Source organism: Callospermophilus lateralis, chromosome 2 (genome assembly GCF_048772815.1).
Source record: "Callospermophilus lateralis isolate mCalLat2 chromosome 2, mCalLat2.hap1, whole genome shotgun sequence".
Classification (NCBI taxonomy): domain Eukaryota; kingdom Metazoa; phylum Chordata; class Mammalia; order Rodentia; family Sciuridae; genus Callospermophilus; species Callospermophilus lateralis.
Window position 1 is genome coordinate 1,983,846 of NC_135306.1, and position 22,440 is coordinate 2,006,285.

The 22,440-nt window shown below is 59.6% G+C and overlaps 1 protein-coding gene across 1 annotated transcript in view; it reads left to right on the forward strand.

Annotated features, from left to right (window-relative positions):
* Window positions 1-22,440, forward strand: part of Nacc2 (NACC family member 2) — a 62,436-nt gene that overhangs the window by 15,392 nt on the left and 24,604 nt on the right. The window contains exon 2 of the mRNA XM_076845105.2: window positions 15,499-16,431. Within this exon, the coding sequence (XP_076701220.1) occupies window positions 15,558-16,431 (874 nt within the window). The 5' untranslated portion in view covers window positions 15,499-15,557. The remainder of the gene's footprint in view (window positions 1-15,498; window positions 16,432-22,440) is intronic.

The following is a 22,440-nucleotide window of genomic DNA, read 5'->3' on the forward strand; positions in this document are numbered from 1 at the left end:
GACCGGGGCCTAGCTGGTGCTCCTGTTCCTGAGTTTAGGAGCAGGCACGGCCTCTGGGAGCACAGGGAATGGTGAGAGGCACAGTCCAGCCCTGTCCACTCAGTGTCTAGCGTCTGTGTGGGGAAGGCGCATGGATATCGGAGAGACCTGAGGTTGGTGGAGGTAGTCCCGCCTGCCAAGACCAGCAAGTGGCTTTAGGTTGCCTGCGTCCTCGGGCAGGGACGGTAAGTATTGAGGAGTCTTGCGGAACAGAATGCCCGAGGACTCCGAACCTGAGCTTAACCTTGACTTCTGAACCCGGGGTGCCCTACCACTAAGGTCACCCCCTGCCCCCACCCAGTTGCCCAGGCATCCCGCTGTGGCCCGTGCCTGGCCGAGGACTTTGAGCTTGTCATGTGGTTGGTGCAGAAGCCGCTCTGTGGTGTCAGGGCGGGAGGGAAAGAGCACCTGCTGCCCCGTCGCTGCCGGCCAGGAACCCCGAGGCCTGCCGTGGACCACGGAGACCACGACCGCGGCATTCGCGAGCCCTGGAGCATCAGAGGTGCCCGATGCCAACCCTCCACGTCCTCCTCAGGCCCGTCCTTGTCCCTCGTGCGGTGAACCGGGCCGCGCGCTCGGCAGGCCTGCGGCTTCCCATTCACCGCGGAGCCTCTCATCTGGTCGCAGGCTCTTTCAGGTTTGGAAACGACCGTTGGCTTCACTTGAGGACAAAGCGCCTCTTCCCCTTGATGAGCAGACGACTCTCCGAGCTGCTCTGGAGCTGCTCTGGCGCATGGCCGCCCCCGCTGCCCCCTGCAGCTCCCGCCAGCGCCCCGTTTCATCCCTTTTAACTTCTTAACTTCCCAGCTAACCTCTCTGGAAAGAGGGGTGAGGTGGCACGAGGAAGGTGGTGGGGCCTGCTTGTCTCTCAGCGGGTGCTGGGCGCGAGGGCACGCCTGGAGCACACTGCACCCAGTACCCTCGTGCACAAACAGAGAACTCATGTGTGCACATAGCACACATGCATGCCACACATGCACCCCAGCTGTGTGTACACACATGCCACGCACATGCATGCACCACGCAGTGCAGACACACCACGTGTCTGCCACATGTGCACACAGGACACTGTGTATGCACACATAAGTCACACAGATCACATATATGTGCACACATGCAAGGGACGTGAGGACACACATGTACAACACACGTGTGCCTACACTCACAGGCCACACAGGTGACCTTTAAATCTTGTAAGAGTGACCAGAAACATGTTGGTCTCATCTGTGATTTAAAATAAATAAATAAGTAAAAGCTTGTTTTAAAATTTGGCTTGCTGACCAGTGTGCTCCCGCACTTACAAATCACCCAGGTATGTAGGCATTGATCATTATTGATCTAGTCCAATACAGCTGGGGTGTTAGGCCCAGCTTTCAGGGCAGGAGGGAAAGAGCAGCTTGTTAAACTAAGTAAGGATCTTGAAAATTTTATTTTAAGTTGACCCCCCACAGAGTAGACAGTTACTTCTTTAAAACAACAACAACAACAAAAGGAAAGATTGAACACAGTGGTGTGTCCATGCAGTGGAGTCTTCCTTGACCACCGGGAGTGGGCACTGGAAGTGGTAATTGCTCTTTGTGACCTAGTGCGCTGGGGGGACCCAGGGCTTGTGCCTGCCCCGAGCTATTCCCCAGCCCTTGGTGTGAGTTTCATGGTGTGTGGGTTTTATCTCACTGAAGCTGTTTTAAAGAAAGGAAAGAGGAAGGCACGGGAGGGGAAGAGAGGGAAGAGGGCATCCTCTCCCACAGCGGTGTTTTCTCCAGTTTAATTTCTAGGTGTGCAGTGGCGTCTCACTGTGGCTCGAATATGCATTCCTGCCTGCCAGCGTGCCGACACCATCATTTGCCACCTGCAGGTCCTTTCTTTTTATTTCTCTCTCCTTTTTCTCTTTTTGATTCTGGGGATTGAACCCAGGGGTACTCTACTGCTGAGCCACACCCCCAGCCCTTTTTATCTTATTTTGAGACAGAGTCTCGCTGAGTTGCTGAGGCTGGCCTCAAACTTGCACTCCTCCTGTCTCAGCCTCTCAAGCTGCTGAGGTGACAGGCGTGCCCACCATGCCCAGATTTGTAGGTCCTTTCTTGTGAAATGTCCCTCGCGTTGTCTGCCGTCTGCTGACGGGACTGTAAGTCCGTGGTCATGCTTGAGGTTCCCCATGTCACCTGGGCACTAGCCCTTTTCAGGACATGTGGGTTAGCTCTGTTTTCTCTCTCAGGCTGTATCTCACCTTTTCATCCTCTTAACTGGGTCTTTTGCTGAGCAAAAGCTTCACGTTTTGGTTTGTTTACATTTCGCATTTTGCGTTGCGAGTCCGTTTTCATGAGTGCTGGCAGTGCGTAGTCCAGGGCCAGGATGTGTTGCTGTCTGCCTCTGGATGCTGCTGAGCCATCCCTCTGCTCCTGACCCGCTGTTGCCCCCCTGCAGAGGACTCGGCTGGGGGCTGGGGCATGGCTCAGGGCAGTGCTTGCCTGGCGTGCCTGGGTGCTGGGTTCTGTCCCTACCTACGTGGCATGTTTGTGAGGGTTTGTTCTGGGGTTTTCTGTCCTGATCCCCAGATGTGCCTGCCCTTCTGCCAGAGCACCCTGTATGATTACTGCAGCCATGATCCGTCTTGAAATCAGAAGCATTGTCCCCCCATCTCAATCTTTTCCCAGTTGTCTTAGTCATTGTGATCACTTTGCCTTTTCAAAGTACTTTATTTACTTACTTCTTTCATTTTTTGATGACTGGACAGGGACATGAATCATATGGTTTATTTTATTTATTGATTTATTTTGCAATGCCGGGCCTCATGTATGCTAGGTACTCTACCAATGAGCTGCACCCCCAGCTAAATTTTAGAGTTATCTTGTCTATATCTACAAAAAGCCTTGCTGGATTTTTTTTTTTTTTTCCTGAGACAGGTTTTCACTGTGTTGCCCAGCCTGGCCTCCAACTTCAGGGCTCGAGCAGCCCTCCTGCCTCAGCCTCCCCAGTAGTGGAACTGCAGATACCAGCCACCAGAGCTGGCTGTCTTGCTGGAATCCGACAGGAGTTGTGTTAAACCTGTGTATCAATTAGGAAAGAACTGGCATCTTCTGTCGGGTCTTCTGTCCATGTATATAGTGCATTTCCAATGATTTACATATCAATTTCTTTCTTCAGCACGGTGCAGTTTCCTACATACAAGCCTGAGACCTCTTCGCTTTGCTTTACGTGAGCTATTTGCTCTTTGTTTTTCGGAGTGATTGTAGAACTCTGTATTGTTAATCTTGGTTCTTGCTAACCTGAGGAACACCGCAGTTCGACCTGTATCCTGTGACCTTGAGAGACGAACCTGCAGTCAGTTGTAGGAGTGTTCACAGGTTCCTTGGGGTTTCCTGTGCAGGCCTCTGTGTTGCCTGCAGTTGGGGACAGCCGCAGCTCTCTGCTCCCTTGCATTGCCTGGCCCCCAGCTAGAAGGCGCAGCCCCCTCCTGGTAGAGTGGGTGGCATATCCTGGCCACACTCCCGTCTGAAGGGGAAAGCACTGGTATGGGATTTTTCTGATGAAGTTTTCATTCTCTCTATTTTGAAGATGGGGAATCTCGCTCTGTTGGCCAGGCTGCTCTCAAACTCGGGAGCTCAAGTGATCCCCACCCCAGCCTCCCAGCTCATAGTTTTAAATCTACTCTACCAATTTGTCTCTTTTGCAGGGTGTTGGGGATACAGCCAGGGCCTCTTGAATACTGTAGCCAAGTACTCCGCCAGAGCCCCTCAGGTTCTGACTTAGTCTTCCTGATGGCTAGTGATGCCGAGCATTTTCCTTGTGCGTTTGGAAATCCTTGTGTTCTTTGGGGATATCTCTTCCGGTGCTTTGCTTAGTGTTAAGTAGCGTCATCTGTCTTTTCATTGCTGTCCAGAGTTCCCTGTGTGTCCTGGATGTCAGCCGTCAGCCTGGATGTAGAAACATAATTGGCAGATGTTTCCTCCCATTTTTAAATGCCTCTTCACTTTTTTAAATATATTTTTTTTGGTTGTAGATGGACACGATGTCTTTATTTATTTATTTTATGTAGTACTGAGGACCAAACCCAGTGCCTCACAGGTGCAAGGCCCCAGCCCCAGCCTTTCTCTTCACTTTCTTGATGGTATCCTTTGACATCATCAAGGAACCCTATTTAATTTTGATGGAATCTGATCTATCTATTCTTCCCCATTGTGGCTTGTGCTTTTGGTGGTGAGTCTCAGAATCCAGGGTCAAGACTCACCTTCTGTTTTCCTGTAAGAGCTCTGTGGCTTCAGCTCTTGCATTTGGAGCTGTGGTTTGCCCTGAGTCGATCTTGGTGTCTGATGTGGGGTGGGGGTCCTCCTGCGCCATCTTGGTCACTGTGGCTCATGAGGAAGTGTGAAGGCTTTGTCCTCCCAGGAGTCTTGGGCCACTCCTGATCCCAGAATCTCCATATGTACTGAGCTTCAGCGGTCTCTATGTGCAGAGAAATTGGCTGGCATTTTGATGGGGGTGGCACAGGTCTGCAGATAGTTGGGGAGTGCTCTTACTCAAAGGTGCTCGACCCTCCGATCCACCTTTACCCTCCAGTGAAGTGGGGTGGGGCGGGTTGGCGAGGTGGGGGGCAGATGTCTGTTCTTGCTGGAGCTTGAGGTCCAGTCCCATAAGATTGGGAAGGCCTCATGCAGTTGCTGAGGGTGTTCACGTGCAGTGTTTTGGGAGTTTTGTTTTTGAGATGGGGGTCTCAGCATAGTCTGTGTTGCCCATGTTGGCCTCGAAGTTCTGAGCTCCAGCGATCCTCCTTCCTCAGCTTCCTAAGGAGCTGGAGGCTGGCGTGTGCATCATGTCTAGCTTGCGTGGCATCTTCAGGTGTTGGGTGCTTTGTGTTTTCAGATTGGAGGGATTTGGGTCGACATGAGAAATGTTTTTGGGCAAGTTGTACCTAGTAGAGCTCTCTGTTCTGTCTTTCTGAGCTGGAGGGTTGGGCCTGCACAGGGTTAGATCCAGGTGCTGCACAGATCCCTCTGTTTCCTCCAGCCTAATGCCTCTCCTCCAGGAGACTGTGGCCCAGCAGAATTCTAGGCTGGTCCTTCCTGGCCTCTGTAGGGAGAAGGGCTGATCCCAAAGGGACCTGGTGGGCTGAGCTTCTGGTGTGCAGGGGAGGGGACACTGTCCAGGGGATATTCCCCCACACCTGCAGCCCCTGAGGGGAAGGTCTGTCCCATCCTAGAATGTGATGGTACCAGGGCCCTGTCCCCACCCATGGTGTGTGGCCTCAGGCCCGGGGACACAGCCCTCTCCCGACCTCTGTATGCCTCCTGGGCAGACCCTTGCTCCCCCCTTGCCCTCCACCAGTCTCCTGGGCCCAGGTTTCAGAGGCTGGCTGAGTTGCAGAGGCTTCCAGATGCAGGCGGAGATGTCCTGCAGAGGAGTCCCCAGGGACTGCAGGAACTTGGAGCCCCTCCTATGTCTTTGATTCCTTTCGCTCAGGAGTGACGAGTTGCCATATTGTCGTGCCCCCTCTTGCACCCTTGAAACCTGATAGGACTGTGAGTGCCTGGTGGCAGGGTAGGGTCTCTGCAGGTCCTGGCCCTGGTGACGAGGTCGCTGGCCTTGGAGGCCAGCAGGTCTGGACCTGATCCTCGGGAGCCACACACAAGGCCTCCCATCCACTGTGGCTGCTCTGCCCATCCTGGTGGCCTGCTTATCCCTGCCAAGAGTCATTTCTTGCACCTCTTCTGGAGACCTGGGTGTGATGGCCCTGCTGCCCGCCTGTGAGCACCACACGGAGTGAAGGCTGGGGCTCAGCCCTCGCCCTTCCGGAGGCTGAGGTAGTGGAGAGGCGATGGTCCTTCTGCAGCAGGGCTGGGCCAGGCTTAGGCCAGGGAGGGTCTTCTGAGCCCTGGGCCTGACCCCGAGGGAGAGGACCGTGAGTGAACTGTCCGCTGCTAGGACTACCAGGCCGTGAAAGCCGCGCGTCTGTATTTATGGACTTTATTTTTCATGTCAGTAACTAGCCTTTATGTTCCCTGTTTAAAGTAGCCGGGGCGCCCCAGGTGCTCCCGGGATCCCAGAGCCAAGTGTGGACCCTGGCCCTTTCCCCTGCAGTCCTGGTTGTTGTGAGAGCACTTGGGGAGACTTGGGGTTTGTGGTTGAGACTCCCACGCCCGAGCACGAGAATGATTATGTGCAGCTTTTATTTGGCCCCTAGGATTCTTGCTGCATTATCCGTATTTCCTTTAATTTGTGGGATTTCTAGTAAATGGGCTTAAAAATAGTTCTGGGCATGTTGCCAGGGCAGATGCGGGCAGCAGGCATCTCTGCGTTTCCCTCTCCAGTGGTGAGTGGGGTAACCCCCGTGTCACTCACGCCTCCTGCAAGTCCCTGGAGGTGGCCCGCCCATACACCCCAGGGGGCAGGTGCAGCTCCCCACTCCTGGACAGGAAGTCAGGTTGGGTCTTGGCTGCAGCCCAGGGACTGGGACAGCGTGGAACATGAGGAGTGTGTGGAGTGCCCTGAAGGTGGGCAGCAGGGCTGGGTGGGTCAGGGTCTGTGGGAGGGGGTAAGGGTGGGGCCCAGTCCCCATGGGACTATGACAGGATGGGGCTGAGCAGAGGGCTGGGGAGGCCTGGACACACGTGGAGAGGAGCTAGACCTCTTTCTGGAGCTGTTCCTGAGGCTAGCTGAAGACCCTGGCAGTGGTGTGACAAGGGTGTTCCTGGGGCACAGACCCCTGGCATTTGTTGGAGAAGAGACATGGCTGGTATTTAATGCGCACAGACTCCAACAAGCCCCTCCCCTAAGGTCTCTGAGCCACTCCCCCAATGAAAGGTCCCCCCACACCTGCAGGCTGTCCTCCCTGGGCCCCCTCAACTCTTCCCAGCTTCAGGAGTAGGCGTGGCCTCTCGCGCACAGCCCCAAATTCCATGTTCTTGTGAGCTGCTGACCTGGACCCCTCGGGGCCCTGCTTGCACTGGGCCTGGGTGGGTGTGTGGACCCTGAGCTCTTCAAGTTCTTGGCCTCAGCTCTGCTGACCCCTTGGGCTACTCTGGCCTGAGGGTTCAGATGGTGTCCATGGTCCCAGGACACCCAGTGCCACCCACGGGTTGGTGCCACATGCCATGCACATGTTGGGGGCATGCCGACTGGCCCATTCCTGTCCTGGAGCCTTCCATCCCGAAGGTGCTCATCATGTCTCCTTGTAGGCTGGAGAGAAGGGCCAGAGCCAGGGCACCAGGCCTCTTGCCCAAGCAGGGTTCCCACCCTGCAGGGCAGTGCCCTCTTTGGGGTGGGGCAGGGTAAGTGACTGACCTGCCACAGCCTCTGTTGCCTTCAGTGGCTTGGCGCTGTGCCCAGAAGTGCTGCCTGGCTCCTCACCCGGGGCCGGCGATGCCTAGAAGTGGCATTCCAAATCTCTGCTGCCTGTGCGTCAAGTCCTGGACGGGGGGAGCCAGGGTCCTGGTGGACACGTCCTGGGGCAGCTGCCTGCGGCTCCCACCTGAGCCAGCACCTGGCACCTACATGGGGGAGGTGCTCCTCACAGGCCTGATGCCAGGAGCCCCGGGGTGAGGGCAGGATGGGTGGTGAGGGCAGGATGGGTGGTGAGGACAGGATGGGTGGTGAGGGCAGGATGGGTGGTGAGGGCAGGATGGGTGGTGAGGGCAGGATGGGGGTGAGGGCAGGATGGGTGGTGAGGGCAGGATGGGTGGTGAGGGCAGGATGGGGGTGAGGGCAGGATGGGTGGTGAGGGCAGGATGGGTGGTGAGGGCAGGATGGGTGGTGAGGGCAGGATGGGTGGTGAGGGCAGGATGGGGGTGAGGGCAGGATGGGTGGTGAGGGCAGGATGGGTGGTGAGGGCAGGATGGGTGGTGAGGGCAGGATGGGGGTGAGGGCAGGATGGGTGGTGAGGGCAGGATGGGGGTGAGGGCAGGATGGGGGTGAGGGCAGGATGGGTGGTGAGGGCAGGTGGCCTTCAGGTACATTCACGTTGCTCCTGCTTCAGGGGCGAAACAAGGGTGAGGTTGGTGTACCCAGGGTTGGGACCTGGTTCATCTGGGCCACTGTCAGCAGCAGCCACCTTGCTAGGGGCTCAGGGGTGAGGGCGGCTCCTGAGTGGTAGCCTTGTCTCAGCATAATCCCCCTCCACCGCCACCAGTGGCTGATTTAGTGCTCCTGTGTTGGTCTGATTTACATTAGATTTTTAAGCATAATTAGAAATGCAGGGATCTTTGTGTCTTACCTCGCCTCTGACTATTTATGGCACGATATGCAGATGGGGAGAGCCATGAATATTAAACAGGGGTGTGCTGGGAAGCCGCGGGGAATGAGTGGTGACCCAGGGCCAACACTGGCCGGACACCTCCCTGTGCCTACCTCCTGCAGCACCTGGGACCTGGCTCCTGGCCCCACATGGGGAGGGTCAAGGTCACAAGCTGCTCTGGGACTCCTGGAACCCACAAGAAATGGGGAGAGCAGGGCGAGCTCCTGGGCCTCCTCAGCCTGGACCACCCCTGCCCTTCTGCCCAGTGCCCGCTGGAGCTGGAGACCCGCTTCAGCAGGTGAGGGCGGCAGGGCCGTGTGCACGTGGGGCTGGTGCTGGCTTTTTAAGTTATTAAACTGTGCCCAAGGGAGACACTCTTCAAGCTTATGTTATTTAAATTACAAATACGGGTGAGGGAGATGTCGGCTCTTCTCAAAACACTGCTTAATTCTTTGGAAACCTTCTGAGCGGTTCCGTGGCTCGGGGGATTCCTCATGACATGCGGACTCCAAGGGCCGCAGGGCTGGGCCAGCAGGGCTGGGGGTCGTGGCAGGGGGGCCATGGGCTCCTGTGGCCATCCCCAGCCCACTGCCCTCCTGCTGCGGGTCCCACTGGGCCTTATTTCCCACCCACCCACCCGTGTGAAAGCCAGAGTCCTGTGAGGGGTGCAGGCAGGTGTCCTGGCAGGGGATGTGCCTTGGCCGAGCCGTGGCTGCCTAGAGGTGCCACCTGCTTGCCTTGTTCTCCATAGGCATGGGGTTTGTCTGGGCCACACACATGCCAGACTGGACTCTCAACAGAGCTGACCCCTGAGACCAAGTGCTGTTGAATTTGAGATGCTGCCATCCATGGGTCTCGGCCCAGCCTGCTCCCAGCCCTGTTGTCCTGGGGCTGTTGGGACCTGTGCTCTGGACACCCAGCAGGGGCCGGTGATGGAACTGTCCAGAGGCCCTATGCTGGGGCAGCTAAAACACCCACATGCCCATGTCCCCTCCTGGCCAGTTGTGTCCCTTCTCTCTGAAGACCAGTGCAGACCCAGGGGAAGATTGATAAGCACATTTTTGAATTTGCAGCTTCTGGCAGGCTGCCCTTCTCCTTCTGGAAAAAAGAAAAAAGAAAAGAAAAAAAAAAAAAAAAACAGCTTTCCAGGCAGACATTTGTTGGTGCAGTTAGAACCGGCTTTTACGGTCGACACTGGTCCAGGCCTGTGGTCGGGTGGAGGCTTCCCAGGGGCCGCTGAGGGAGACGCCGCTGCCCTGCCGCCTGGCTCCTTACCGGCAGCGCAGCCCCTCCCAGGCTGGACAGCCCCATCCAGGGCTTGGAGGCCGGCCCCGTCTCCCAGGACCTGCAGCTGGGGAGGCCTCGGTACCTGCTTTTCTTTTCCCAGCGCAGAGTCTGAGGTGGACTCTCTGCAGTGGAGTCCTGGGGACCTCAGGCAACCGTGGTCTCACTTGTACAGGAAGGTGTGCTGAGCAGGGCAGGCATGCCCTCTTGCTCTTATCATTTGGTGACTGAAGACCCCAGGACACTGTGTGTAGAAGCAGGAGGCCAGGAGGGTGGTGATGGGGACCAGGACTTACCCTACCCCAGTGGCTCCTGGCAGGGGCCTGTCCTTTCTGGGCCTTGATCTCCTTGTTTCTACCACATGGTGGGACAGATAAATAGCGTGTGCAGTTAGCGGGCTGTCTGGGCATGGTGGGGAGGGGGCTGGGGAAGCTGTGCCCGCCCCACATCCCTTGCTTCTGCTTGCCTGAGTCGTTGGCGGCTGGCAGTTCCATTAGCAGCGAGACCTGGGTGGCCCGGCTCTGCCTCCCGGTATCTTAAAAGTTTAATGCAAACCTCAGGCCAAATCTGGTGCCCCCCCGCAGGTGCCTGTGGGACCTGGGCACACCCCAGCCAGCAGGAAGGATGGACCTGGGGCCATGCTTGTCCCTGTTGTCCCCTAGTGAAGTGGGGATGGGACATAAGAGACCCATCCCCAGAGCCTGTGCAGGCACCTTCCCTGGGGAGCCCCAACAGGCTGTCCCCCGTGTCTTGTGTTCCTGCTGGCTGGGGCATCACCACAGTGACTGCCCTGGGATGGCCGCCTCACACCTGGAGCGCCTGGACTGGCCTTTCAGGAGCCATTGCTATTTACTGCTGGGCTGTCTTCTCCGAGGTGGTGGGGCTTGGGGCCACATAGCAGCAGGGACAGCCCCTGGGGAGGGGCCTCTGACAGGGTGGACAGGGCTTCCTGGGGAGGGGTTTCTAACTGGAATAGATGGGGCAGGGCTCCCTCTTCTCCACAGGCACTCACAGTGCCTCCCGCTCGCCCCTCCTTCCTCGACTGCAGAGGGCTGCGTGTCTGCTGAGGCCAGGACCTCTTACTAGTTGGTAAAATTAAATCCTGCAAAGTAATGTAATTTAATTGATCCTCTCGCCTTGCTTTCCCTGCTGGTAGTGATCCTGCAGAAGCCAAGTGCACGTCCCTCCAAGAAGGCGGCCCTCCAGGTCGGCCGTTCTGTCCCTGTCCCCACACTCTGGCCTGGGAGATGCTCTTGGGTGGTCTTGTGTCTGCTGGAGCACTGTCCCCAGTCGCACCCGGAGTCCCATGTGGCCAGCCTTGGCTTGGCCCCCTCCTGGGACTTGGTGTCCTTATTTGAATCCCTCCTGGGACCAGACTCTGGCAGGGGTGTCCTTTCTGTCAGGTACCGGCCAGCTCCTATGTGTGTCCAGCTCTTGCTCCTGTACCCACCCTTCTTCTGTGGTCCTTCTGTGGTCACACTGCCTTTGGGGGCTGCCTGATCCCACCTCATCTGGGGAAGTGCCTGCAGAGAAGACCCCCCTCCCCTCCTCCCAACCATCTTCTCTCCCTCTGGGAGGGGTCTGTGGGCCCAGAGGAGCCTTCTGTATGTGTCTGTGTGGGGTGAGGGCACAGGCAGGCTCTGTAGTGGGGCCTGGACCTGGGCTTTAGGTTATTTTCATGGGTTTCCCAAGCGGTTTCCATTCTGAAAGGCACCCTGCTGGGGAGGTGGCTGGTGCACTTTCTGCTCAACTCTTGAGAAGTTTCTGTGAGTAAAGGGCACGCAGGGGAAACAGGCTCGGTAGCCTTGCCTGGGCAGCAAAGGGATGGGGAAACTGAGTCACAGAGGGAGAGGTCACAGAGCATACTGACCACTGCTGTGTGGGGAGTGGCGAGGTGGCCCTTGTGTTCCGAGACCCAGGCCCGGTCCCTCCCCTGGGCAGCTGAGCTGCAGCCCATGGCCTGTTTAGACAGAGGCCCTTTCCTCTCCAGCTACAGCTTGAGGGGCAGCCCTTGGCTTGTCCTGCTTTCAGTCCCCGAGAGTGTCCACCAAGCCTTTATTTTATTCTTTCCTCCTAAAGTTCAGCTTTGTTCTTGCCCCAGGCAAGGCTTCTAAGAAAGCAACCTAAAACCAGCTCCTATCCGGTTCTCGCGGGCCAGGTGTGGGCAGCAGCCTTGCCAGGACAGGTGGCCTGAGGACAGGGAAGCACAAGTGCCAGTTGTCCTCAGTCCCCAGGGATGAGTTGGCCTCATCATTTTCTGGGGGTGTAATGGCCCCTTCTCTGGCTCAGGCCCTGAGGCGTGGATGCAGGTGCCCACCTGCCCGGGTCACGGCGAGTCATGGGTATTGCCAGCACGCCCTGTGCTCAAGCTGAAGGCTTTACGAAGGTTGCCTCTTTTTGTCTTCAGTGGCTGTCCCAGGGTCCACCCTGACCCTGGGTTCACAATTGGCACCTGAGACTGCAGAGTCATGGGAAGGACACTGGGCCTGGTGCCAGCAGGACCTGGGCTTTCAACCTGGCTGAAAGGCCAGGGCCTGCTCTGTTGGAAGGGACAGGCCCAGGAGCACGCTCTGCTCCCTGCTGTGTTGCACCTGGCTGCATCAGGACCCTCTGGAGCCAGTGTACAGGGTGCTGGCCTCTGCCTACCTGTGGCCAGGCTAGGCCACCCCTCCTGGCAGGAGAGCCCTGCTGCTCAGGTGGCCCTGCCTCACTGCCCTTGGCTGAGGTTGCCTGCACAGAAGCAGAGGCTGACTGGGAGGCCCTGGTGAGGGGTGCCCAGGCCTCTGTGAAGGGAGCCTGTGGGGCCCTTCCCTTCATGCTGTGGGTTGCTGGGCAGCAGAGTCTCCATCCAGCAGTAAGCAACCAGTTCACTACCCACCAGGCCCTGGGCACACCTGGCCCTGCCCTTGTGGGCCTCCTGAGGCAGGTACCGGATGGATTTCCTGGAGGAAGCAGCGACAGCTGCAACCTGATGGCAGAGGTGTGGCCTCTAGGGAGACAGGACTGAGCCCTAGGCCTCCTTGCCTCACGAGCCCAGCTCTTCGTGCAGCTGAGCCATCCTGCAACCATCCCAGTGTCTCTCAGTCACCCCAAGAGTTGTCATTAATCTCTAATCTCTGTAGAAGGCAAAGAAGACTGGGCACAAATCCACCCCAGAGGCCCTCTGCATGGCCCGCGGGTGACTTCCCCACTGCATTTCCTCTTCCCCTGTGCCGGCTTTTTGTCTGGTGTTTGGAAGTGGAGCCCACAGTGTGTAGACAGGGAGGTGCAGATGTCTCCACCTTTCATCTTGGGATGGCTTGGAGGGGATGCTGGGCTGAGGGGCTGGGTGGTGTGGCCGCCTCCACCAGGCCTACTTCCTGCTGTGGTTTCAAGGGTGCCAGTGGCAGGTGGCAGAATCTCGGCTGGAGTGCCGCAGACCTCACCACCTCCCACTCCAGTCTGTCTTCTTGCTGGTAGAATATGTTCTTGCTGGGGAACACTGTTGGTGGCAGGTGGGTAACCTAGGTGGCTCTCCATGGTGTGCCCCAGGGTCCTCGAGGTTTAGCAGGTGTTGTGAGCCAGGAAGGAGGTGCCTCCTTTTGCACTAGCACTGCACAGCTGCCCATCCCTAGAAAGTGCCCTCAGGGATGCACAGCTGAGGACCCTCCGACGCTGCACAGTTAAACTTCACTACTGGGTGTGCAGGGAGACCCTGTAGCCACCACCGGGTGTACAGAGGAGCAGGTGCCCACCGCCACTATGGGCAGGAGCAGAGATGCCTGGCCACAAAGTTGTTCTTAAAGGGCCAGGCAGGGATGAGAAGAGTGGGGTGAGAGGGTTCTGGGACAGGACTCGCTGGGTCTGCTGCTTTGGGACGCACTGGCCACACAGGGGACATGGTTATGAGGCCCCAAGGAGAGGGGGAGGAGGTGGAGCCAAGGGCCCTGATCCGTGTCTCCCCTGGGCCACTGCTGTTTTCCCTCCTCCCTCCTCCCTCTAAGCTTGCTCCCCTTCCTCACCCAGCTGTCCCCTAGCCCATTTGGCCCCCAGCCCCTGCCCAGCCCCCCACCCAGCCCCCAGCATGCCCTGGAAGAGTTAAGCTGTGGCTGTGCCAGCCCTGCAGACTGTTTGGAATAGTTTAAATGCTTTGACACTGGGGCTGTACTGGATGGCAGGGAGGCAGTTTACTGGGTAATTCATATGCAAAACTGCACTATAAATTTCCAGGCTGTCTCAGTTGCCGTGGCACCACCAAGCATTTCTCCACGTACAGTACAGTATTTCTGCCATCTTTGTTTGCATTGCAGTGAGTCATCAAAAGTCTGTCTTGCACCAACACCCGGAGCCGTGCATTCCTCTGGCACCAACGCGCCACTGTTTTTAAAGCCGGGGCTGGGAGCTGGCATTTACTTCAGCTCCCAAATCAAAGGCGGCTATTCATTCCTGAGAGCTGCCTGAATGTTCGTCTGCATCCGGCCGCTTCATTGAGATGCTGCGCGCTGCCCGGGAGGGCCGGCCTGGGTGCAGCTGAGCTGCGGCCGCCGAGCCCCGCGCCCGGCCGGCCCCCCCTCCCGGCTCCCGCCCTCCCCACCCGGGGCTCCGGCTCCGTTTGCTGCATTCCCGGAGCAGCGGGCGGGCGGGCGGGCGAGCGGGGAGCCTGCCCTGCCGGGCTGAGCGGGCAGCGTCGGCCGCGGCCGCAGCGGCTGAAGGTAGGTCCCCGCCGCGGGTGCCCCGGGCCGCGCCGGCAACTTCTCCGCAGCGGGGGCACTGCGGGCCTCCGGCGGCGCCCACCTGCCCAACTCCTGGCGCGGGTAGCTCCGCCCTCCTCCCGGCGCCCGGCGCCTCTGCGGCCGCTGCACTTTCCTCCGCGGGACACAGCGGCCCTTTGTGTGGCCCTGGAGTTGGGCCGGCGCCTTCTCCGGCCACCCCCGCCCCCCTCGCGGAGGCGCCCGGTAAACAGTGGCTGTGGCCCCCGCCTGCCCAGCCCCCGCACCCTCCCGAGACCCCTCCGGTTACCTGGGCTGGGACTAGCCAGCAGGGATTGGCCAGCGCTGGACGCGGGCCGGGAGGGAGGGCGCCTGTGAGCGGGGCTGCGGCAGCTCCAACTCCAGCTCCCGGCTGCGCGTTCCAGACCGCCCGCCTGCCCGCCGCTGCGCTTGGGGACCTGGGTCAGGGTCCGCGCCTGCTGGGGGCTGCCCGGGAGGACGGGCACACCAGAGCCCTTCTGCTCGGACAGAGGCCCCTCCGTGGGGGAGGAGTGGGGGTGCAGCTGGCCGAACTCAGCTCACTTCCCGGGGCACCCCCTGCGCCTCCCCACCATCCCAGGGAGGCTTGGGGCTGGGCAGGAACCCGAGAGGGGACAGCTGCCCAACCCACTTCCCCAAGGTTTGCGCAGGGCTACTCTGAGGGGAAAGGGAAAGGCCCACAGGAAACTGACGCCTGGAAAGACCTGGGCTCTGAGATGGGCCCCTCCCCAGGTCGCAGGGAGGGGCTCCTTGTCAGCAGGGAACTTTTTCCCTGAAACCGTTAGTTGCTAGTTGCTGCAACTCTCACAGACTGGCCCTCTCCCCTCCCCCACCCTCCACGGGTGACTGGCCTGTCCCAACCAGCCCAGTCCTGTCCTGTGCTCTCCCTGGGTTCAGCCTCTGCCCTGTGTTTTTTGCAAAGACTGGCATCTGAAGCTCTGCCCTGGGGGGCCTCATGGAGCAGTCCAGGGGTGCCATGGGCAGCATTACCCTGTGGGTAAGCAGCTGCCCCTGGGTGCCATGCTCTGGATCCTATTGCCCTGTCCCTCAGCCAGGGTGCTGACCGTAAGACCCCCAGAGCCTTTCTCTGGGGTTCCTTCAGCCAGGAGGGCACATTTGTACTTTGCCCTTTGTAGGGGTCAGGGACACAGGTGGGTGCTTGGCAGGCAGGACAGGGAGCACTTGTGAGGACAGGGAACTGACCATGCTGTCCCCCCACAGATGTGCGCCACTCGGGCCACCCCGCGCTGAGTCTGAGGCCCATCCACACGCCATCCACCATGTCTCAGATGCTACACATCGAGATCCCCAACTTCGGGAACACTGTGCTTGGCTGCCTCAACGAGCAACGGCTGCTGGGCCTCTACTGCGATGTGTCCATCGTGGTCAAGGGCCAGGCCTTCAAGGCCCACCGGGCCGTGCTGGCTGCCAGCAGCCTCTACTTCCGTGACTTGTTTAGTGGCAACAGCAAGAGTGCGTTCGAGCTGCCAGGCACGGTGCCACCTGCCTGCTTCCAGCAGATCCTGTCCTTCTGCTACACAGGCAAGCTCACCATGGCGGCCAGCGAGCAGCTAGTGGTCATGTACACAGCCGGCTTCCTGCAGATCCAGCACATCGTGGAGCGCGGCACAGACCTCATGTTCAAGGTGAGCTCGCCCCACTGCGACTCGCAGACCACCATGATTGAGGACGCCAGCTCCGAACCCCAGAGTCCCTGCAACCAGCTGCAGCCGGCTGCTGCCACCTCCGCCACCCCCTACGTCGTATCCCCCTCTGTGCCCATCCCGCTGCTGACCCGTGTAAAGCATGAAGCCATGGAGCTGCCGCCAGCTGCAGGCCCAGGCCTAGCTCCCAAGCGCCCGCTGGAGACGGGGCCCCGGGACGGCGTGGCGGTGGCGGCTGGCGCGGCCCCTCTCAAGCTGCCCCGAGTCTCCTACTATGGGGTGCCCAGCCTGGCCACCCTCATCCCCAGCATCCAGCAGGTGCCCTACCCCCAGGGGGAGCGGACCAGTCCGGGGGCCAGCAGCCTGCCCACCACCGACAGCCCCACCTCCTACCACAACGAGGAGGAGGAGGAGGACGACGAGGCCTACGACACCATGGTGGAGGAGCAGTATGGCCAGATGTACATCAAGGCCACGGGCAGCTATGCAGGTAACGACAGGCCGGCAGGCCTGCGGGCACGGGGCACTGCAGCCTGACTGGGGAGGCCTCTGTGCTGCAGGCACGGGGAGAGAGGTTGGAGGAGATGGGAGCAGCTGGCCTGAGTGGTGGGTGGACAGGGTCCCTGCCACCAAGGAGCTCAGGCTCGATGCTGATGAGATGGCAGGTCACAAGCCTCTGCCAGAGCTGCAGTGGCACATGCAGGAAGGGTCCTGACACTGGACAGATGAGGAAACCAAGGGTCTCAATGGCCCAGTGACCTCCTGAGGGCTCACAGAACAGTTGCTGCCAGCTCAAGGCCTTGGTGTCCCTGTGAAGTGCCCGGCACCAGTGTGGTACCCCACAAGTCCTGCCTCCCTCCCCTTCCACTTCAGTGTCTTTGTCCTCTGTGAGGTTTTGTTTCCTCTGATCCCGAGGTTCCGATCTATTGCCCACCTCCCTGGGCCCCGCCCCAGCGGACAGACCAGAAAGTTCTGAGAGCTGCGTGAGTGCCCTCTCATTCTTTTTGCTAAGGGGGGGATGCTCCCTCTTTGGGGACCAGCAAGCCCAGGATGCCCTAATTTGAGATGCAGGCCTTGTGGAGAACATCCTGGAGACCACAGGGCTCACTAGGCAGAGGGACCAGCCTGGGGGGCCTAGGCAGGGGCATCCCCTGAAAACCTGTAGTGTGCCTGGGTCTCTGCTTGTCTGATTTGCATGCAGGGCCATGTGTGGTGGCCTGGACCCAAGCACATGGTGCTGCAGTGGGAGGATGGGCCAAGGGGCAGCACGGGGACTCTCTCCACCCCGTTTGCCACTTGTCTCATGCCTGAGGGGTCCATCAGTGCTGGGGCAGTCAGGAGCAGTGCCCAGCCCGGGCTCTTGGGATGGCCAGCTGCCTCTGGAGCAGCTGTGGCTGCAGACTGGGTGGCAAGGTCTCAGCTTCCGCTGGGGCCACCCCACTCCTTCTCGGAGCCTGCAGGGGAAGCCACTGCCCTGGCCCGAGACCCTGTGGCGTCGTCTCTGTGTGAAAGTGTCGTCCTGCACACGTCCTTCAGAACAGTGGCTTTCAGGCTGCTGAGGCCAGGGCCGGATGGGTTTTCTTCTTGTGGCAGGGTCAGGTTGGATTTTTTTCCTGAAATCAAGAAGCACAGCAGTGCCCGAGTTGGCCTGGATGTGCGGGCCTCACACTCAGGCACCCACTTCCTCTGACTTCAGGGAATCCGCCCCATGTGCAGTGTGCTCTGCGCCCGCTGACTGCCCCTGTGCAAAGAACAGAAGGGCCCTGATCCCCCTCCCGGGCCCTCAAGGCTGGGGGTTTGCCCAGGATGGGGCTGTCACTCTGATCCACTCCCAGAGTAGATCCCGGCCAACCGGCGTGTCCTATGGTCCTGAGAACTCACCATGCTGGTGGCTGGACACAGCCCTGTGGATGGGTCAGGGGAGCATTGGTGCCAGGGCCCGGTGGCAGGGGGCCTCACTGGTGTTCTCTGGTGGTGAGCCACAGAGCTGGGGACACGTCTCTGGTCTTCTCCTGTCCCCTCACAGTCCTGCCTCCTGCAGTGACCTTAGCTATGGCTTGTTGGGATGGTGGGAAATGGGTATGTGTCCGGATGCCTGGGAGCACGGTGTGGTCCTACAGCCTGTGCAGTCCCCTGTGCCTTATGCCTGGTCGCCAGAGCCCTCACTGGACAGGGACACGGACAACCCCCCTGCCTCCGGGGGTTTTCTGAGGAGCCGGGGGATGTGGCCATGAAGAGGCTTCCAGAGCTGGCATGTGCAGGGTGGGGGTCAGGATGTTGTGCTGCTCCAAGGGGCCCGCTGCCCAGGCCAGGCCTCTCTCCAGCTCCCCCAGTGCTCAGATAGAACATAGAGCCCTGGGGCCAGGGGACCCCTGCAGGGGCTGGTGACAGGTGGGGGAGGGAGCCCTGGCTGGCCCTGCCCGACCTGGGCAGTGTTGGCAGTGGGGCCGTGTGCTGGGTGCTGTGGGGCTGTGGGCCCTGTCCCGCGTGGCTCACGGAGCCACAGTCTGGGTTTTCTTGTGGCTTTCTCTTCAGCAGGTCCATAAGTGGGGCAGAGGAGGGGGGTGAGATTTCTTGGTTAAAATCTAGGTTATTGGCAGTGACGTTGCTGGCATCAGGGTGTGCTGGGGGAGGGAGGCCATAGGGAGGCAGGAGAGGAGGGCTGCCCCTGGGGAGCCGGGCCCCGTGCCCTGGGCTTCCAGCACGGGGCCCAGCCTCCTCTGGGGACAGCTTGCAGGGCCAGCAGTCTGCTGCCCCTTGCCTGGGCCCCCGAGGGCTGGGCAGCACTCCCGTCACTGAGCTGGTGGAATGTGGAGTGCTCCCAGTGTCCCCGTAAGGTCTCCCTTCTCCCTGTCCTCAGTTTCCCACTGTCAAGGGAGAGGTTGGTCAGGGCGACCGCAGGGATCTCTGGTCCAGTGCCCATTGTGTGCCTGAAATTCTGGAGGCCCACATCCCCCCCACTGAGAGCCCGGGCAGCCCTGTGCAATGAACAGTCATGAGGGGACAGCCAGCCAGTTGCCTTGGGACCCCAGCCCAGCTGTGCATCTGGCCGCACCCGTGTCTGCCTTCTTCATCTCTCATGACCCATACTGACCTCCACCAGGCAGAGTCACACCCTTGATTTACCTAGTGTCCTCAAAGGACATTAGTTTTTTTCAATTTATGTCACTAATGATGCCACTGGAAAGCTGGGGGGTACACCTGAGCCTCCATGCACATGATGCTTGCTGGCTGGGTCCCCACCTGTGGGTGCTGGCCAGGCCCCTCTCCGCTGCCCCCCGCCAGCATCCCTCTCCACCCCCCTGGGAGATTGCCATCACTAAATGGGCAGGGCAACTTGCCTCTGGCCCTGTGGTCTACCTGCCACTCCAGCCTGTGGCCAGGGCACTCAGGAGCAAGGCGCAGAGGGGCCAGAGCCCCCAGGCAGGGGGATGTGTCGCAGGGCTAGAGTGTCTGTGCCCAGCACAGCTCCCTGGGCTGCTGGGAGCTCTCAGAGTGCAGCACACATGGGTGCACACACACACGGGGTCCCCTTCTAGAGACTCAGTCTGCCTGCGCCCATCCCAACGTGAAGCACGTCAGGACCGGCTTCTCTAGAGCCCCAGCGCCCAGGCAGAACCTGGTCCTGGCCCACACAGCCACCCCACTCCTCACCCGCCCTTCCCTAGAGGGTGGGGCTCAGGGCCAGGGTCACCTGAACTCTCCAGGGCTTCTGGCCAGGTAGGTGTCTGCATATCCCATGGCTAACCCAGGAGTGCTGGCTGCCCCCACCAGGCTGCGCACCTGGGTCAGCTTGGGATGGTGGGGATGGAGGACTCCAACTGTCCCCAGGTTCCTTGGGCCCACCTGGTCTCCCAGGCCAGTGTGGTGGCCAGAAGGTCATGCTGCTGCCTTGCCTCTGCTTTGCCATTGAGAAGACGGACAGCATGCAGATCCCTGAGCAGCTACCGAGCGTGGCTGGGGCTGGTGTCACCCTGGCCCGTGAGGCCAGGAGCAGGCGCAGGCCGGGCATGGGGAGGAGCCCACGGAGGGTGCGCCCGACCGCACCAGCCTGCCCTCCTTGTCCTGGCCTTAGCTAGAGTTGGGGCAGGCCGCCCAGCCTCTCTCCACCTCCTGGGTCCCACGGGGCCCTCGCAGCCTCCCCGTCTCTGCCCTTCAGCAGGCCCACACGTGGGCCAGCCCTCCCGGGCGGCAGATGTTTAATTGTGGCTGGCAGCTGTCACTCTCTGATGTCGGAGGCAAAGGCCTGCCTTAGTACTTATGCCAGCCACACACGTCGGTGTCAGCCCCTTCCCAAGGGGGCTGCAGCTTGTCGGTCCCCCACCCTGGGCTGCTGCTTCTGGGGTTCCACACAGTCTCCTGCATACCATTCTGTGGGACAGCAAATTGAAGTCCATGGCTGAGCCCAGTGTCCAGCCTCATGGGCCGGCCTGTGAGGGCTGCCTGAACCCAGGGCAAATTAGAACCACTCAGGGCCTGTATCAGCCCTGCACGAAGCCTCAGCCACTGTCCAGGCTCTGGACACGCGTGGTGGTACACCTGCCTGCCCAGTGTGACATCACAGGGCCCCTGGCTCTGGAGGGAAGCAGCAGAGATTCCCGCTCCGCCTGTCCCTTTTCAGTGAGACCTGTAGTCCCTTGGCATCTCCCTGTCCCAGGGAGCAGGGTGCTTTGGGTCCTGCATGGCTGGGGTGAGGCCAAGAACCCTTGGCACAGATGGGCAGCTTTTAAGTGTATCTTCCTTTTAAATGACCACCGAGTGGGCAGCTCTGGCCAGGCAGGGGAGGTGCCAGTCCCTGTGTGTCTGTCCTACCAAGCATAAAGTGGCTGTCCTGTGGGTCCCTGGACACCCCAAGCACTGTCCTGTGGTCTTCCCTGGGAGCGCCCACTGGTGGCCTCCCAGAATTGCCCTGTCCACCCTGTCCTTGGCTTCTGCTGGGAGAGGTCCAGGGCTGAGCATGTCCACGCAGCTTCCTGTCTACTCCCCAAGCCCCTGAACACCCAGAGATTTCTACTTGAGCCAGTTTGGGTGAGAGTGACTCACCTGCGGCAGAACACCCACGCGAGTCTCCAGGGCACCATCGCCACCCGAGAGAGCCTTCCTGTCCCCCGAGGCTCTCCGTCCTCTGCAGCCATTTCCCCTCCGCTGTCCGGTGGCCGCAGGTGTTCATCCTGTGCCTGGGCAAGCCTGGCTGTCAGAGCTTCGGGGTGGGGCGGGGTGGGCCTATGCGAGGAGCAGGGCCTTCACCAGTGTCCAGCGCGAGGCCTGCGAGGCTGTTTCCTCCTCCCTTTGCGTTTTGGGTCTTTCCTTACTGAGGCATTACGTGCAGGTGCAAGGTCAAGTGTTCAGGTCGAGCGCCCTCACGGTCACCACACAGGGCAGTTGGACCCCCCAGTGCTTCCCTGCGGTCCTCTCACTGGTCCGCCGTGTCCCAGGTTTGCCACCTGCTTTCTGTCACTGTCACTTGCCTTCCTAGAATCTGCTTGAGTGCGACCACCCAGCAGGAGACTCCATCTGCTCTCCTGGCCGTGTTTGGGATCCCATGTGGCGGACGTACCTGTTTCCTGCTTTGTCGCAGCTGCGTGTTCTTCCATGGTGTGGCGGGGCCACCAGGGCAGAGTGCATGTCCCCGGGCAGGTCTGTGTGGACCCATGTCTGCTTCTGTGGAACGGCTGGCTCAGGTGCTGGGTGTGTCCTCCCAGGAGACTGGAGAGCTCAGGTGCCCGTACTCTGGCCAGTGCAGGTGCCACCTGTTAACTGGCTCAGCCTCTTCCACCCCAGGGGGTGGTCGGCAGGACCCCCTCATTGCTCCATTCGCACCCCTGCAGTGGGTCCTGCTGTGGGACTTTTCTCCTGTTAGGTGTTCACTCTGTGACGTCCACTGGGGCCCGGGACTCCCCATTTTCACTTTTCTTAAGTGTCTTAAGAGTTCCTTTGTCAGTGTATATTGCAAATATTTTTCCTCGTCTGACCTGACTTTTTATCATCTTATTGGTGTATTTCAAAGACCAGAAGAAGTTGGATGAAGACCAGTTGCTGTGTTTTATTTTCTGGGCAGTGTTTTTTGCAGCCTGTTGAAGAGGCCTTCGTTGGCCAGGGGTGCGGAGCTCATGCGTGCTCTGCTCTGTTCCGTGGTCTATCTCCATAGGAGCCACCAGATGCGCAGACGGGTCCGTTCTTCCCAGGCAGCCTTCAGCTGCCTGGGTTGCCCGCTCCGTGGCTCCTCCTGCTGTGGTTTCTTGGGAACGTCTGCGGACGCTCAGTTGGTGTGGGTTCAACCTAGAGCGTGAGGGCCACGGCAGCGCCTGTCACTGCGGTCTGCTTCCTGGTGTTTGAGAGAAGCAGTTCACAGGGAAGGCATTTGGCCTGGAGTGTGTGACCTGTGGGGAGGTTCTAAGTTTCCCATTTATTTTAGCCACCAGTGTCACCGCTGACTGCAGTCCACCTAGTCCCCACGTCCCACCAGACAGAGCTGTTCAGATTCCCTCTTTTGCCTTGT